The 18,225-nt window shown below is 44.7% G+C and overlaps 1 protein-coding gene across 2 annotated transcripts; it reads left to right on the forward strand.

Annotated features, from left to right (window-relative positions):
- The first annotated feature begins 317 nt into the window (after positions 1 to 317).
- LOC310911643 (MOB-like protein phocein) lies at positions 318 to 17,227 on the forward strand. Of its 2 annotated transcripts, XM_083865396.1 has the most exons (8): positions 9,080 to 9,179; positions 11,124 to 11,186; positions 11,635 to 11,735; positions 13,084 to 13,126; positions 13,371 to 13,457; positions 14,966 to 15,045; positions 15,822 to 15,933; positions 16,825 to 17,227. In XM_083865396.1, the coding sequence occupies exons 1-8, from the start codon at positions 9,120 to 9,122 to the stop codon at positions 16,954 to 16,956; spliced, it is 678 nt and encodes a 225-aa protein (XP_083721522.1). In that variant the 5' UTR covers positions 9,080 to 9,119; the 3' UTR covers positions 16,957 to 17,227. The 2 variants fall into 2 exon arrangements, with proteins under 2 accessions (XP_083721523.1, XP_083721522.1); XM_083865397.1 differs by lacking the exons at positions 9,080 to 9,179; positions 11,124 to 11,186; positions 11,635 to 11,735; ... (3 more) ...; positions 15,822 to 15,933; positions 16,825 to 17,227 and adding exons at positions 318 to 431; positions 2,285 to 2,449; positions 3,429 to 3,518; positions 4,050 to 4,407.
- The last annotated feature ends 998 nt before the right edge of the window (positions 17,228 to 18,225 follow it).

Below are 18,225 nucleotides of genomic sequence, written 5' to 3' on the forward strand. Positions count from 1 at the left end.
CCGCCCACCGCCCGCCTGCCGCGCTGGGCCGCAGGACGGAACTGCGCGTGCGCCACGGGCTACAGCATGATCCATTCATGTTCCGGGGCCCGCCGATTCCAGAACCTTCTGGAACGCTCATGCTCGCCGCGGGTCAGGGGTGAGCTGACCTCACTTCCGTGCGGTACCCGGCCCGGGACGCCGTGGGCGCTGTACGGCGGGTCCGCGGTGCCGCCGGGGCGCAGCCGTTCCCGGGACCGGGACGAGGCTGCGGCGGTCAAAAAAAAAAAAAAAAAAAACGGCGGCGCTGAGGGCGCCCGTGTCGGCGGGAGGGGGTGGGGGCTGTTCCGCCCCGGGGCGGGGCGCCGGTGGCGCATGCGCTCGCCGTGACCTTCCTCACGTGTGCGCGGCGGCGGGCGGTCACTCGGTGCGGGCGGCGCGGGAGCAGCATGGTGAGTGCCGGGGCCGCCGCCGCGCCGCCTCGGCCTGCCCTCACGGCGTGTCCAGTGCCGCGGGGACAGACACCGCGCCGGGCCTGGCGGCGCCCCTGCTCTTCCCCGCGGCTCAATTACCGCCGGGGCCCCCGGGCAGCCGCCTTGCGTCGCCGCGCCCGGTGTGCTCCGTCCGTGCCGCGCCCGCGGGCAGCGTCGGGGTGCGGGAGGGACGGGGAAGGGCGGAGGCGGGGGCCGGCGGCGCCGCAAGGTCACGCAGCCCGTGGGGCAGGAGCGGCTTCCCCGGCAGGCGCGGGGGCTGCGGGGCGGGGCGGGAGGTTTAGGGGGCTGCTCCTTCCCGCTGCCCGGACACTGAGCTCAGGGTTCCCCGCCGCAGGAACGGGAGCAGCCCCGTGGCAGCAGCGCTGCAGGGCAGGGCCGCACAGGCCACGCCGGGTCTCTGCGGAGATGGGAAAGAAACCTGTGCCACGTTCTGGAGCGCTCCTTCTATAAGTTTTGTAAAAATTTTTATAGAGAAGGAGAGTTTGACTGAGTTGCCCTTTTCTTGCAGTGATACTTGATTCTTAGGATAATAATAATGTGAAGAATTAAAACTTAGTGTAAAATATTTATAGTCATTGGTCTGGCAGCTTTATTTCTGGTAAACCTAGAACGGCTCTTAAAAAAGAGGGTTAGCGGTGTTATCTTCACAGAATGAAAACATACACAACTGGCAGCTTTTTCCCTTGCTTATCTCTCATCCCTGTGCTGCTGACAGCAGCCAGACACTGCATCTTCCGTGTGCTGCCTTTTGTTCGTGCTCCGCCTGTGACTTTGTTTCTGCCGCTCCCCAAGGGTGTGTGGATCTCGATGGGTGCCAGCAAAGGGCACACGGATGCCGGGCCCTTCCAGCTCTTTCTCTGAGTGTGGGCTCTGTGTACCTGTCTAGTGGAGCACTGTCTCCATGTGACTTGGCAAGCTGCCATATCTTTCCTTCTAAATCAAAGCAAGTTCCTTATTCCTGACCCCCACGTGCTGGGATAAATGCATATGCTTGCATTTATCTGGCCTATGGGGGTTAAACTGCTAGTTCTGAAATGCACACAGGCAGCAGTAAGAAGTTGCAAAAAAATCCCAAACCTAAACCAAATGTGAAGGGAAAAACCCAACAACTTAACAAAAACTCCTCCCCTTGACTCTGGTTAAGCAGAAGCAGATACCAAAGCAGTTGAGCTAGAAGGGTGCCTGACCTACCTTCTTATTTTCAGGGGCTTGACCTGAACTTTCTTTTAATTTTTTTCTGAATCTATTTGTAGCAGTTGGTATAAGTAACAACAGGGTGGCTCAGGCTGCAGGTTCTCACCTATTTTTTTGTGAAAGGGTAATGCTTGAAAGCACATGAGAAAGACAGACGATGGGGCACCTGGCTAGACTTGTGCTTCTTGAATGTAAACCTCCTCACAAGTGCAAATGCAGCTGTCCCAAGGAGTCTTTAATCTTCATGAGAGCTGGTCGTGAACTGGAGAAGTACAGTTCATGTGCTCACCAAGCTATAGCAGCTGAGGGTTTGGTGTTAAAAGCCTGGAGGCCTTTCCAGGCAGAGGAGTCTGCTCCATCCATGGTGGTTTATTCCCCAGCTGCAGTTCATCTTCCTACAGCTGAACTGTCAGGATTGCCCAGCAGCTCTGTGCCTTCAGGAGTTTCTGATGCAATCAGAGGTGGTATCTGTTTGCTGCTATTAAATAAGTGCTTAGCAGTTGTCTTATACTATTCATCTCTCTCAAAAGAGAAATCATTATGTGTTGGGGTTTTTAACCTCCTTTTAATTGCTGTTTTTGTTGTAATGGTTCTCTTGTTCCAATGTACTTCCACAGGCAGGAAAGGCATTTAGGAAATTTCTTCCCCTCTTTGATCGTGTACTGGTTGAGCGATGTGCAGCTGAGACAGTAACCAAAGGAGGAATCATGATACCAGAAAAATCCCAAGGGAAGGTACTACAAGCAACAGTAGTAGCAGTTGGATCTGGAGCCAGAGGAAAGGTGATTATCCTGAAGCATTCCATTTGTGTAGAACCAGCAATGGTGTGGTGATAGCTGGAATATTGCCATAAGAGTGGGAGGGTTGTAGTGCAACAGTGGTGGTACTCACAAAAATGGATGACTCTGATGGCTGAAATTGCAGGTGGAGATTCAAAAAGCAGGTAGAAATCTCAAGTTATCCTGAAATTAATTCCAGCATTCATCATTTGTAGAATGGAGTGGGGTTTCTTTTGCTTGCTGCTTGGTTTTTGTGGGGTTTGTTTTCTTGTTTGGTGGTGGGGTTTTTTGGGGAGGTGTTGGTGTTGTTCATTTTAAATCTGTATACTGTTGTGTGTGATTCCTTGTTTCATCACTTCTCAGCCAAAGCCTTGAGGGACTGACAGACTGCTTTGTTAAAATTATTGCCCAGATGTCTGTGACTTGTGAGCAGGGTGGAGCCCCAGAATGTGGCATTGGCTGTCCTGTGCAAAATGTCATTGCCCATAAAGATTAGGCTTATTGGACTAAAGAAAGTCAGCAATTAAAATAAATAAGTGTTGAATAACTTTGTTAATTTTGCACACTGGATATATATAGGGAAATAAAAGAAGACAGTTCACAAAAATGCCAGTGCCTGGGGGCTTCCACATCAGAAGGGCTGGTTCCCCACCAGAGCAGGGTTCAGTCAGTAGCAACACTGGAAAACAGGTTAAATTTCAACTTGGGCACGTTGCCTTGGCCTTTCTTTACCGTGAGTCCCTCTATATGTCCCAGGCTGGTTTGTGTCAGATCTGATTTTTAAAGGTTAATATTGTGAAAGGGTGACAATATTTGACTAATGTGTTAATGTTTTATTTATAATACAAAAAAATTAATTAAACTTTATCTGGTGTTTCTAAACAAGTGATTTGATGGCAACAGTGGCGAGTTGATCAAAGTTACAGAAATGGGAAGGTACTTTTTTAACTGGAAAAGTAAGGATTTTTTTTTCTTTTTTCAGAATGGCGAGATTCAGCCAATGAGTGTAAAAGTTGGTGAAAAGGTTTTGCTCCCAGAATATGGTGGGACTAAGATCGTACTAGAAGATAAGGTAGGTTTCCAAACTTTGAGTGCAAATCAGAACAGTTCCTGAAACACCAGTGATAAATACTGTGGTTACTTCATAGTGTTAGCAGCATTCAAGGAAGGGAGCAGCTGGATCCACCTTCTGGTGGCTCTGCTGCTGGTACTTCTGTCCCTGCATAAAAGAAAGCAACCATGGGTGCCTCTGAGCTGACCTTTGCTGGGTGGGCAAAATGTTCCATGTGTCAAGCACGTATTAGAGGGAATCAAAAAAGACTTTGAAATTCCTGGGGACATCCTTGCTTTTGGCAGGGAAAGCCTGCAGAATTGTTTTGTAACACGTCTGCACTTCCCACTGCTAAAAATAGTAACTTGATAGCTCTCCAAAGAGTATCTTAGGAACAAAAAGAATTTTTACAAGACTAGCTCTACATATTGACTTCTTGGTTATCTTGCTTTTGATTTAGTGACTGCAATAATGCTGACTCAGAACAAGCCAGTATTTGCAAAACAAGAAAAATATTTACATGACACAAGCTAACGTTTCTTTTCTTTGCAGGACTACTACTTGTTTAGAGATGGTGACATTCTTGGGAAATATCTGGACTAAACCTGTTGCAGTATCAGTCATCCATTCCACTAAAATGCTGAAAATTTTCTTTCATCATGTAAATAATGTCCTTTATTTTATAATAAACAGGCATTGAGTCTTTGAAATAACTCATGATCTCACTGTAACGATGGAACACAAATAAAAATATGTACAGTCAGAAATCGGTTGCTCTTGCTTGAGTTCCACTGAACAGTGAAATTTGGATGACCACCAACCGGCCTTAATTATTCCAAACAACATCATTTTATATCCCTATCTCTGTACCGAGCTTGTAAAGGTCTTTACAATAAACTTATAAAACCGTTCTGCTTCTGTCTCAGTTTCTGCTGTTGCTCAGTGAAACTGAGTCTCAACTGTGTAATGAGCTCTCTGAAACATTCAATGGTAGTAATATATTATTTTCCCCGAGTTTGTACAAAATGACCTTAAAATGGTTACCAGACAGATGCAATCTTGCTGAGGACTTTTATCCAGCTCCCTTGCACATTGGACTGCTGAGATTAGCGTGGGTTCTTTTGACTTCTCTCTGAAGACCCTGAAAGGCTGCAAGGTTAAGGCACACAAAGCACCCTGCCACAAACAGCCTGTTCCCCAGCAGCTGGAAGGAGCTTGGCATGAGTCATGTCTGCTGGAACAAAATCAGCCAGTTCCCAGATAAAGCAGATAAGAGTTAACGGTTATTCTCGCTTATCACTCAGTGAATTTTGCCAATAGAAAAAAAACCTCTCCCCCCAGCAGTTAATCACACAGAAGTGGGGCTGATGGTGATCTTAAATGAAGTTTCTTTACTGATTACCACAGAATCACACCCAGATCTTGGGCTTTCCCTCAACTCAGGAAATACGCTTTGACAAATTATATTTCCTTTATCCTTAACACACCATTCTTGAATAGCGAGACAGTGACTTAGGTAATGCTGAAGCAATTACATTTGCATATTTCTGGCCACCTTCACTTGCCTAGGAAAGGATTCAGGATTATACAGGCAGGAGCACCCAAATGTGCCCTGTTCCTGTGGAGGCTTTCAGAGCTGGGGTGCACAGAGGGATGTAGTACAGCCTAAGGACAGACAGTGCCTCAAGGTGCTTTTGGGCCGGTCTTAGTGCAGTCAGTCAGTACGTGACTTATTGCTGCTGAAACCTCATTGGCTGCAGTTAAACCGGACTTCTTTCCCATTCCATGGGGGCTGATAAGAACCAGCACTGCTGGATACATTATAAACCTTATTCCACAGGTAACAGTAAAGAACTGTAACAAAATACTGCTGAGAACTCTATTCAGTGACTGCAGTGTGGGACTCTAGCTCTGACACAGTTTGAAGCACAATGTATTTTCTGGCTGCAGAAAGTCCCTCCCGTCTGCACAGCGCAGAGATGAGCTGGAGCCACGTTTTTCCCTGGATGCCATTGACCACCCAGCCATTCCAACAGGAGCTGCCTTTGCCAGGCTTGGCTGCAATGTGTTTTGCTCCCCTTAGCTGTGGAGTGGTTGCTCTTGGCTGCTTACTCTGCTTGCTCTGGAGCTGAAGACAAACCAGGCACTGCTCCGGGGGCTCAGATTTGCACTGAGGACAGACACTCAGATTTGAACTGTGGACAGACAGGGAAGATGATAAATTAATAAAAATACAGGTTTTAGTATAAAAGGCCTACTTGAAATCCGCCCTCTTGCAGTTTTGCTTTAGTAGCTACAGCACTGCACTTTTAAGCTGAAACTTAAGATTATCACACCCCAAGGACCTTGCAAGACAACTGATTGTGCAATGAAACACAAACTCCTGGAAAGCATTATCCTCCACTGCAGCCAGCTGCCTTTATCTCCCAGGATAAGGCAGGCAGTCTGCTGCAGTCACACACCAGAGGGAAAGGTATTTTAAATATTTACAAACTGCTTAGAGACACTATACCCCAATCTCAAGATGCAGTAGGAATTAACTGCCAACAGAGAAATGTTTAGGCCTAAAACTTCAACATCTCTTTCCATAATGTCTCAAAAAGGCATAGGATCACTCTGGGCCCTCACCACACAACCTGGCTGCCCCCAGCTCCACCCTCAGCACAGCAGGTTTGCAGCACCTTGATACAATCCCTGTTTATTGAAATATTTAGCATGGCTGTATCTAGTACAGTTTAGATAAGTGATTAAAAAGAGAAGTCCCACTTCATGGGAATAAGTAATTTATGGATGTGGGGGGAAGACAGCATTCCTAGGCTAATCAAATGGAGGACATGCTGGAACATCTGCTGGATTGACAGGAACATTCCATCCTTGCTCCACAAGGCTCTCGCTGCAAGCAAGGACAAGGCAACTGCCACACAGCCAAGGTGATCCATCTGCTGTTCCTGCCTCTCAGGCCAGGACTGTGTGCCAAATCCTATATCCCCCGGGTTCTCCAGGGAAGGACAATCAATCACAACCCTCTTTCTTTGCTCTGTTCTCCCTTCTTTCCACTGTTTTCTAGATGGTTTCAAAACTTCACTTTTGGTGTAAATGCTGCATGTTGCCCCACCTGCTTTTTTCGTGGGATACAATCTTCAGTCTTTCTTCAGTCTGTCTGAATCACAAGGAAACCAAGTGGGCTCCATCCTTTGTGACTTACTTTTCTTAGTTAGCAGCAGCTGTAGTGTTTTCAGAAAGCTTTTCTCACCCTAGTTATATTATCCTGCCACAGTAAGAAAAGGATGGAACATTTATATGCCAATAGAGAAGAAATAAGAGACAGGTCCCTAACAGCGCAGGAATGGTTGATAAAATTTTGGCCAAGTATTCAAATTTTCATTATTGAAGGCCATAAAATAATGAGCTGAAAAACTGGAATTAGTGTTGTTCAGATTTTGTTCAAAAACGGCTTGAAATTTAATGAAATAAAAATGATAAGTGTCTTCCAGGAATACAGGGTTAATTATCAAGGCGCAACACAAGATACCCTACAGAATTTGAGATCTTAATAAACGAGGCAGATTTCCTTCCTTTTTATCTGCAAACCCACAAACCACCTTTAGACTGAACTAACAGAGACAGATTTTTCTCTGAGAGCTATTTCTTCACAGTCAGATTTGTTTCCATATTAAAAGCAAGATGGCCATGAAATGAAAGTCAGGGACAAATGGAAATGTCAAGTCCCCAGCTTTTCTGCCCTTTGAAGTTAAACCTTGAACATGGTGATTGAAAAAGAAAAAAAGAAAAAAACCCAAAAAAACAACACACAAACAAGCTGATGAATTTTGAAAGACTTAAGCAGCTAGAACTCCTTGTGTTTTGAAACTGGCTAATAAAAATATTAATCTCATTAAAAAAAAATTAATGTTGGAACACAGCTGGTCCAAAGAGGTAATAGGACATTTCTACTCCTCATTCCAATACACCAATTTCTCACAGCATTTTAAACCTTTTGATGGCCTCTTACACAAACTCAGTTTCGCCACACGACCCGGATAGCTGACATCCCTGGGGCAGGAACGCTGGCCGGGAGTAAAAAAGTAACCACTGCAAACCGAGCCCGGGCGCCCGAAGGCAGGAATGCCAAGCCCCGCGTTACAGTGTAACGAGAGAGAGAGAGAGAGAGAGAGGAGCCGCCCCAGAGGTGCCGGCCCCAGAGCCGCAGGTGAGCGGGGCGGCGCTGACCCCCTCACCCATCTCTGCCCCCCGCTCACGGCCCCGCCCGAGCAAGGGCAGCAGCCAAAGGGCGCCTCTCGTCCTGACGGGAAAGCCTAACTAGAGGTTTTTCAGTGTTTGCGATCTAGAAATGTTTCACAAACTGTAACTCTCACCGGGTGGAAGGAAGGGGTTTTAACGCGTCATTTACAGCCGGATAATTGAGTGAAGGGGGAAATGCAGCTAGCCCTGACCCTGGAACGCGGCGTGGTGGGACAGCAGCAGCTTTCCCGCTCCTCAGGAGACACCGCACCCCTGTGCCATTTATCCCTCCGCTGTGTGAGGGACGTGTCTCATCGGGGCCTCGCTGCTCCATCCTTCTCGCACACAGACAGGAGCAGTTCACCCCTCCTTACTCTGTACTCATTTCTACCACGTACTTTCAAGAAATAGAACAGCTTTCAAATAATTTTCTTCTCACTTATCCTACAGAAATAGTATGAGTCACTCTGGTCTTCCAAAATCTTTTACTTTACTTGCTTGTAAGGGAGACTTATTTATCAGCCAGCTATGAGGTAACAGTGTCTTTTTTTTCTGTTTTCCTCCCCAATAGAGTCAACAGCCGACTCAGCAAACCTTGAAAGCTTAGCTCACTGTGTTTGCCTGGGCACAGCGGCCTGTGCCCTCTGCATACCAAGTCCTGCCTTGGGGGACCTACAGAGGCTTCCTACACACTCTAAAATTGCTTTGCTCCAAACAACCGCTGCTGGCGTGGATTTTTTACTCATTATTTTTGGAGTTAACAACTATAAGCCTTGAATATAAAACTCTGAACATGTTTTTAACCCCACACCCTTACGGTTTGTATTGTACAGAACACCAGGGACGAGTGAGGACTAACCCTGAGTGACCGCCCGCACGGCCAGGGGCTGGCGAGGGGCTGCTGATGAAACAGGGTGAAATGCGGAGGGTGGATTTCCTCAGCCACCACTCAGCCCGCCCCTCCCCGTGCGAGGCTTCGCCTCACAGAGCGGGTCACCCCCGGCTCTGTGTGTGTGTGTGGGGTGTCAGTGTTGTCCCTCAGGAACACAAACTCTGCTCTTGGCAGAGGGACCCGCCGGTGCCCACGGGGCACTGCCCCACAGGGAAGCGTCCATGGCCTCCAGAGCGGCGCGGAGAGCGGCTCGTGGGCGCTGCCCCGCGGCCGGGAAGGGGCAGGGAACGGGAACGGGAACGGGAACGGGAATGGGGCGGCCCCGCCTCCCCTCACGGCCGCCCGCGCGCCGCCTCCCGCCTGCTCTCGCGAGAAGCTGTTCCCGCCCCCGCCGCGCGGGGCTGTTCCGGCCGTGCCCCCCTCCCTCCGCGGCCCCGCCCCGCAGTCCCGCAGCCCCGCCCCGGGCACATCCGGGCCCCGCGGTCGCTATGGTCATGGCGGAGGGCACGGCCGTGCTCCGGCGGAACCGCCCGGGCACCAAGGCCCAGGTGAGTCGCCGCCGCCGCCGCCGCTGCCCCCGCGGCCGCCGGGCGGGCGGGCACGCTCAGTGCCGCCGGCGGGGCCCAGCGGCCGGCGGGGCGGGGCGGTGCCGAGGGCCGCGCCGGGCCTACCGGGGCTGGGGCGGGCGGCCCCGATGCGTGCGGGATCGCTTTGTCCCGCGGCCGCGGGGGAGCGGGCCGGCGGCGGCGGCGGCTCCTTCCCCGCGGGCCCGGCGGAAAAGACGCGGGGGAGCGGCCCCGGGGCGGGGGGAGCGCCGGGGTTTCCAGGCTCGGGAGCGGAGGCGGCGCGGGCCCGGCTGGCCGAGGAGGGGCCGTCCCGCAGCGGGGCCCGGCCGGGCCGGACACCTGTGACAGGCGGGCGGGAGCGCCGGTGGGCGCGGGCAGGGCGGCTCCCGGGGCCGGCAGGCACGGCTGTGTCACCGCTGTGCAAACACCGAGAGCACGCCCCGGGAGCGGGCTCGTCACCCTGCACATGGCTCCGGCTGGAGCCCGGCACCGCCAGAGCCAGCGTACCTGCCTGCCTGCCCAGCCCAGGGGGAACCCATCCTTCCCTTACATAACTGCGCACAGGAAAATGCTGGTGTCACAGCGCTGCCCTTAATCACAATTAAATTCATTTGTTTCTGAGGTTTCACGGTCAATTGGAAAAGGCACACCTCAAACACTGTATGTTTTAGATTATTTCAGAGAGGTGATCTGTCAGACCTTTATGTGAGACTGTCCCCTCTGCTTTTGTGAGGAGAACTCAATGGTGGGAAAGGAGCAGGGTATGACACGTGTCTCCTGCTCTTTGTCATAGCATAGAGGTAACATTATTACACAATCCTGTAATCAGGTCATTCTATACTTGTTTAACCTGTGAAGGAGACAGTATGTTGTGTGTGTTTAGTAAATTTGGGAGATTCCACATAACAGCTGGACATAGACCTGGGTTTGGTCAAATATTTTGAAGTTCATGTACATCGAAGAGTTCTGTATATAGTGATGATAATTTGTCTCCATAGACATGATTTTTCTTTGTGTGTGGCTGTATTTAACGTTTTATTTGGGATTACACTGGTATAGCTATTCAGTTTGCAAAGACAATTAGGTAATGGTATTTCAGCAGTGGATGTGCACTTGAGGTGTTTTTTTCAGAGCTGACTTACTCTCTCAGGAACAGATTGCTGAGCTTTGCAGTTGGGACATTTTCATTGAGTCATTGCTCCTACTGGGATGACAGCAGCGAGCTGATGTGCAGCATCTCTGCATGAGATGAGGGACAGCACCAGATTTTAGATGTGAAGAATGCACAGTAAGAAAATTTCTGTGGTAGGGATGATGGTGGGTGCAGCACATGTGGATTGCTGCAGAACACAGGTGCAGCTGGATCTGAGGTGACACTTCAGGAAGGCTTTATCATTAACAAGGCTGATAAGCATCCAGGTAAATTAATTAAGGCATACTGACCTTCCCAAGGGCAAGGTGGGACTGTGGTACCAGGTTAGGCCAGCACAGCGCTGCGTGATCTCAGTTCAGAGACGTTTTTCTTGCTGTGTCACCACTGGGAGTTTTAGTTTCATAACCAGTGGATGCTGCTGCTCTCTGCAGATCTCTTCCTCCCCACTGCTACCTGTTCTCACACCTGCAGTGGGTGCTGTGTGCTGTATTTAACATGAAAACACAGGCTCTGGGTGTGGGGCAGCGGGGTGTTCACCTGCCGAGTCACGCAGAGCTTTTCATTTCAAGGTTTGCTGCTGTTGCAGTGCTGGGAGTGTAAATCCTGTCTCACTCTCTTCCTGCTAGGAGTGTGTGCTGCTTCTGTTCAGATGCAGCTTCCTGGAATTGTATCAACTCCTTCTATTTTCCTTCATGCTTATTGTAGGCTGTGTGCTTTTCTTCCTCCCCGTCGGGTTTTGTTACATTGCTTTATACTTTCTTTTCTCAAAACAGGATTTCTACAACTGGCCTGATGAATCCTTTGAAGAAATGGATAGTACATTAGCTGTCCAGCAGGTATTCCTACTTACATGAAATGTTGTTAATGAGTGCAGTTTCCCAGGTTTTGTGTTCTGGTATATAAAATGGAACAGGCCTTGGTATTTATCTGCTTAGGGTGGTGCTGCACAGCAGTGAATTTCCTAAGCACCTATGTATATTAACAAATTAATGGTTAATTTTGTTTGCAGAAATTAACTTAAATTCCCATGTCTGGTTTAAACAAATCAGATTTAAGAAAATGATGGGGGTTTCTCTATTCATTTAATTTTGGAATTGGAAAAAGACATTTTTCACATCTGGCATTTCTAATACCAGTTTCCTTACCCTGCCCATCTACTTTTGAAGTTTTTAGTCTGTCAATCCTTTAAGTAAAAACTCAACTGTTCTAAGGTGTAATGTCCTGAATACACTGTTATATTGTAATTACAACAAGATCTAGTTTTATTTCTACTCTGCCCCCCAGTATATTCAACAAAACATAAGGGCAGACTGTTCCAACATTGATAAGATCCTTGAACCTCCTGAAGGCCAGGATGAAGGTGTATGGAAGTATGAACATTTAAGGTAAAAATCCATCTTCTGTCAACATTCTGTCTTGGTTCTAAGTTTTGTTCATTGATGCTGGTAGCAAATCTGTGTGACTGTGACACATCAAAACTAACTTAAATGAAGCTTGATTTTTCCTCTGTTAAATACTGGTATTATTTTCTGAATTCTCTGTTACTTTTCAAGATTGATAATGTGCTCTGATCTTAATTTTATTTTAAAGAAATTATTCATACCTCACGTCTTGAATATGAAGATATAGTCATGAATTTCCACAGCACTTTCTTACAGTATTGTCAGTTCTTCATCTCCACTTCTTCACATCTTTATCTTCAATGTGTAATGTGATTTCCAGATGCTCCCAGTGCTTTTTCTGAAACTTGCAGGCAAATAGGTGGGCACAGCAAGAGTACCTGTGTCTTACAAATCTTTTTGTGCTTGTAAGGAAACAAACCCTTTTTTGTCCACCTCTGATTTTTTTTTTTTTAATTGCAGCACAATAAATACATTCAGCCTTGGAAGGTTGTGCCTTTTAAGTATTTTTCAGTTGTAGTGCAGTTATTAATACATATGCAGTAATCCTTTTGTCTGATTTTTATTTTTTATTTTTCTTCTAAGCATCTTTTCTCACTTTATTGAGTATACTCTGGAATGAGAACAGTTCTAAAGCTCCTTCTAGATTCAGACACCTTGTTTTTTTTCCCACATTTTCTTTTCTTTTTCTGTCCTCTGGTCTGCAATAGTTCCAATAGACAACAGAGAATCTTCAAGAAAGGAAAAAGTATCTACATACAGTTGTAAAGTCATATTTTAAGAATTCCCCCTGTCCTTTCAAAAATTCTTTAGATTCATAAAAGTGACTTGCCACTATGACTTAAGAGTTTTGAAAAATTTATTCAGATTTTCTTGTAGCGTGGAAGGCTGAGTTCTGTAAGGTTCAAGAATACACTTTCAGATACATTCCAGGGAAAGCAGTATTCCAGAGGTCCCACTCTGTTAATGACCTGAGATGGGACTTTAGCCCTCAATTGACTGGAAATACATCTTAGAAGGATGAAAAAATCCAGCTATATGACTTTAACACCTACAGTCTAAATTAATTTTCTTGAAGTGTTCTATTTTTTTAAACCTTTATTTGTGAAATAGCATTTTCATAGCAAAGTTGGTATCTTAAACAGTTCCCCTAAATGATATGTTTAAACTCAGCCTCTGCTGTCAGTGAAGAATTAAAATGTAATTGTTTAGCTGAGTAAAAAAAAAAATCTGCTGGTATGAAGATCAGAATGTCTAACCTGTTTTTTATGAGATACTTGCCGTGAGGAAACAAATAGCTGATTTTGATGCTGCTGTGTTGAATTTCTTTTAGACAATTCTGCCTTGAGCTCAATGGACTAGCTGTCAAGCTTCAGGTAATTCTTTTCTTGAGACTTATATTTTGTCAGGGAGGAGACTTTTTTGTTTTGTGTAGATTGCAGAGCTTTCTTCTAAATATATACACACAGGGCTAAGCAGTGATTGGAGGTTTTGTAAGACTTTAAGGGCTTAAGGCAAAAGACTCTTTTGGGGGGTGGACAGGGCAAGGAAGTGATTTAAAAAGATCAGCTTCTTTTTGCTGCTGGGTTTTTTTTCTTAACTGAACAATTGTTTTAACAGAGTGAATGTCACCCTGACACATGTACTCAGATGACAGCAACTGAACAGTGGATTTTTCTTTGTGCAGCTCATAAAACTCCCAAAGAGGTATGGATGCATTTTGGAAAACTGACTCCAGTGATGTAGGGATTTTCTTTCACAGTTCATATGTTCATAGGGAGCCTGTTAGAGGTGGCTTCTTAGTCAAATTGAGAGCTTATGTAGGTTAAGAATATCACTTGAGTTACTCTTTTTTGCCATTCTGTAGTGTTTTACAGAGGAACAGGATGAGATAAAAGGAACTGCTTTTTTACCCCAGTATTAGCAGCTTTGCACATTCCCCTTTTCTCTCTGGGTTGGTGTTGAGCCTGCCTGAAGCTCAATGGAAAACAGCTCTTTGTTTAACTGATAGAAGAGTCCATGCTGAGAACAGGCTCTCATCTTCAAAGGCTGGCCTTGATCAGTGTAAGCCTGACCCTCCAAATGTGCCTCCATGTGCTCATTCTTAGGACAGTTACTGCAAAATAGTGGTGGAGTCATAAAAGTGTTTCCAGTCAAGTGGGTTTACCAGCATGGCATTAAGCTTGTCTTCCTCCATGTCCAGTTAAACTTTGTTCAGATCTTCTGTTGAATCACTTGATACATCTTTTTTTTTTTTTTTTTGCCTTCAGAAAGTCTTTGTTGCTTTTGGTTATGCAGTTTGTCATATTTATCTTTGTATTTCACCTTCTAAAATAAAGTATTGGTTCTTTTTGTCTTTTCTGTCCTATAACATTTGTTGTTCTGCTTTTACTTTCCTGAGATGTTTTGATTTGGCCAACTTCCCACTCCCTCCTTTAACCCTTATCCTTACTCAGCATCTTGGCATGTCCTCACCTAGACTGGAGAACTTCAGGTTTCTTTTTATCTCTGAGCATGCAGCATTCATCTCCTGTTTTCCATGGCAGTAGCTACCAACTCATGGTCAGATAGGGGGTGATGGAACCTTGAACTGCTGACAGAAATGTACAACTGACAGATCTTTTTCCTGAAATTGGTGAATGGACAATGGACAGACGTTCCTTCTCTCAGTCTGGCTCACTTCATCTTCACTTTCTTCCTTTAGGTGTACTTGATTGCAGAGCCAGGGATGGCTTGTTACAGGCTTAGTTACACATAAGACTTCAGTTTTCTTTGCCAAAGCAAAAAGCACTGATAGATTTAGGTGCAGGTTTGGTTTCAGAGCCTGTAGAAGAGCAAGTCTGGCAACTTGACTGTGTGGGAAACAAATGAGCTGTGAGGCAACAATCATCTTTTCTTTCAGTGTACTCCTAGCATGTATTTTTATTATACAGCTTTGCTCAAGGAGAGGCATAAAATTCACTACTCACGTGCATAATGGCATTGCCATAGTAACTTTTTTTCCTTGAAATAATTTATATGGGTTTTGAAGCAGAGAAAAGAAATTACTCACTTAAGGAGAAAGTGTAGTTACACCTTTAGACAAGCTACGTGAAACTCCTGGGAATAGAAAGGACCAGTGAAGTTCAAAGCATCAGGAAATAGAATAAAATGCTTCTTTTTGAACAAGTTCTGACAATGTCATGCATTTGCTCACTCACTGTCTGTTTCTGTAGTGTCCTGCTATAGACTACACCAGGCACACACTTGATGGAGCTGCATGTCTTCTGAATAGCAATAAATATTTCCCCAGCAGGTAAAAACATTTTCTCTTGGGAAGAGGGAGAGAATGAGGGAGGAGGTTGCAACTTAAGGCAGTGACAAAGCCCAGGGAGAGGAGTAATGCATTTTTCATGGCTACTGTTGGAACTATCAAAAATCCTGCAGCTCTTAGGAGTTGGGAGGCCTATTGCCACTTCTAAGCCAAGGAAGAATTCTGGTTTAGTCAAATGGTTTGCCATTTACTGGAGCTAAGGGATGCTTCTTAGGTAAAAGCTGTTTTAGTGATTATCTGTTAGTGGTCTGGGGCTTCCCTTGCAGTAGTGCCCACCTAAACAAGAGCATGGCCTTTGGACAGATGATGCACCTCAAAGGCCTTCAACAGGACAGCACCAAAACCCTCCAGAAGCCAACAACCAACCTACTGTGGGACATGGCAATCACAGAAGGCAGAGACAGGCTACTGAATGGGCAGGTCACATCAGAGGAAACTCCCTGCAGAAGGCAAAATTGTGCTTCTCTAGGAATTCAGTACAGATAAGGAGGTGGAACTGGAAGTCTTTTTTTTTTCTTTGCCCAGAAACTGTAGAAACCAGAAATCCAGCCTTTACCAGAATAGTTGATGATGATTACTTACAGGCAAAACTTTTTTGTAGTCAGAATACAATTTGTAAATGTGGAGCTTACACTAACAAGTCCAAATTTCATATGCAATTATACAAAATAGTTTTAACAATCAAAATTTATGTCAACACGTGTCTCAGTAGTCATTTCATTAGAGCAGTTGTGTAACCTTTCTCCTGTTGCTTACAGGGTTAGCATTAAGGAATCCTCTGTAGCCAAATTAGGATCAGTGTGCCGAAGGATTTACAGAATATTTTCACACGCGTATTTTCATCACCGGCAGATATTTGATGAATACGAAGTAAGTAGTTTGAAATTATGTCTTGAAAGTGAAGTAACTGAAGTGACAGCTGTGTTGAAGTTGTATAAAATATTTTAGTCGTATTTGAAGATCTGTATTCAAGTGAAGGATTGATAACAGTAGATTCTAGTTTTACAAGAACAGAAAGGTTGTTATACTTACATATACACATAAAGATTCATTTATGTGATTAGTGTACTCAGTTATGGTTGCCCTTCATTTAAATAAAAGGCCAGTATTTGAGGGATTTTCACAGACAACTCAAATTCATCTTGTATTTAAGAATCCTGAATGTATTCAAGCACTGAGTGCAGTTAGTACTGTTTACATATCTGTATTTCCTGTTTGTGTATGTTGCAGAGCAGTTAAGGAATTATAATTGTGTAACTGTAAAGGATCAGAGTAATTGAGGGCAATTGGGTTACTGCACCACCAGTAACATTTTTTTTTTAAATGGGAAAGTAGAAATTAATAGATAGAAAGGAGATAAGAGGTACAGCTAAATATAAAAGGAAACCTTTGCCAAATCCCACTTAAGGTTTCTGGAACAGCTATCAAACGATTGTGCCTTGTTGTGTTGGGAGATAGTGCAGGTAGGAGGAATTTCAGAACCATACTTTTAAATATTTTAATATATTCTTGTCTAAGTGCTGTTAAATTGAGCTGTGACAGAAGCCTCAATTTCAGTAGGTTTCTTAGTATTTGTAGTAACTATAAGTAACCAGTAAAGATATAAAAGAAGCAATATAAATTTACTGTTTAAGCATGACTAAGACCTGTAAATCTAATGAGACAATTACATAGAGGCAGGCTTTTTGTTCAGCATGTTCCTCATAATGGTTTGCAATAATCCTTCTGTACATACTGTTTTTCCCCTTTTTTCACCTCCAGAATGAAACTTTCTTGTGTCACCGGTTCACTAAGTTTGTGATGAAGTATAATCTGATGTCCAAGGATAACCTGATTGTACCAATTTTGGAAGAAGAAGTGCAAAATTCAGTGTCAGGGGAGAGTGAGGCATAATGGGAAGAGCAGTACAGACTCCTGTACTGAATATAAACAAAACATTAATTATGTACTGTATATATCACTTTAGACACTTCAATCACGTATCCCCATAGCTTTGTTTAGTATACTTTTTGTATGCTGTGTGCATTGCCTTTTAATATGGGAAATACTTCTAAGTTATTCATGAGCTGTATATTCATCAATGTGGCACTCATGGTTTTTAAATAAAAGTAGTAGTATCTGTTTATAATGCCTGTTAATAAAAGAATTTACAGTTCTCTAAAAATGCTGCTAAACAATCATTGAATCTCAATCCTGAAGATGTGTCTGATTGGGTGGGAAAAAGTGAGATGATTTCACAGCAAACCATTTTGTAATGCAGTAGCTATATTAAATCTTAGTTCAAAGATTATCACCTTAAATATATAATTCTGCAGGAAGCTTCTTGCAATGTAGCTTATTCCTAATTTACCTTTTATTTTTTTAAAATGGCTTTGAAGATTTACTTCTGGATGTGCATATTGCTGTATGTGTATATCCAAATACTAACAGCCTCTATACTATTAACCAAAAGGACAATTTCACTATGGTATTGAACATATATATATTCTTGATATATATATAACACACTTTCTGGACCTTTTTTTTTTGTCAGCAGTGGAGGTTTGTGTGCAGCAGGGGACAGGTGCTGTCCTCTTAAGGCAGACTTGCTGTTCTCCTGTCCACAACCTCTCTAAAGAATACCTGTGCACATTTATGGCAACTGCTTACAGATTATACCTCAGCTGTTCATGTTACACTACATAACACACTGGCACAGTCTCTGCTTGTATTCCTAGTCAAAACATGCTAAGTACCTGAAATATCAAACCTGATTCTTTGCAAGAGTTAATTATGTTTTCAACATACATTTGTTTCTCTTCAGTTACCTTAACCATATTGACAGAAATACTTGGATTCATGCTTCTGGTTCCCTATCAGGTGTCTATTTCAAGTTGTGTTTGCAGATTTGCAATAACTGACAATAACTTTCCATGAGTGCTGCTTAAGTGTGTTTTGTCTAGAAGGATAGAATTAAATGTTTTAGAGATGCATATAAGAGAAATAATGCTAAGTGTACATGAATGCAGGGTCTAAAAGCAGTAGCAGTGTTCCTGAATGAATTTTGCTTTGCTGTTTAAGAAGTTAGCTTGTTTCTCTGAGGTTGACAGGAGCCCTCTTTATTTCTTTCAGCAGGTCAGAATGGGTTAGCTCAGCTAGTTACAGTAATTTACACTTTGTTTT

This window comes from Zosterops lateralis (genome assembly GCF_965231275.1).
Source record: "Zosterops lateralis genome assembly, chromosome: 7".
In the NCBI taxonomy this organism is placed as follows: domain Eukaryota; kingdom Metazoa; phylum Chordata; class Aves; order Passeriformes; family Zosteropidae; genus Zosterops; species Zosterops lateralis.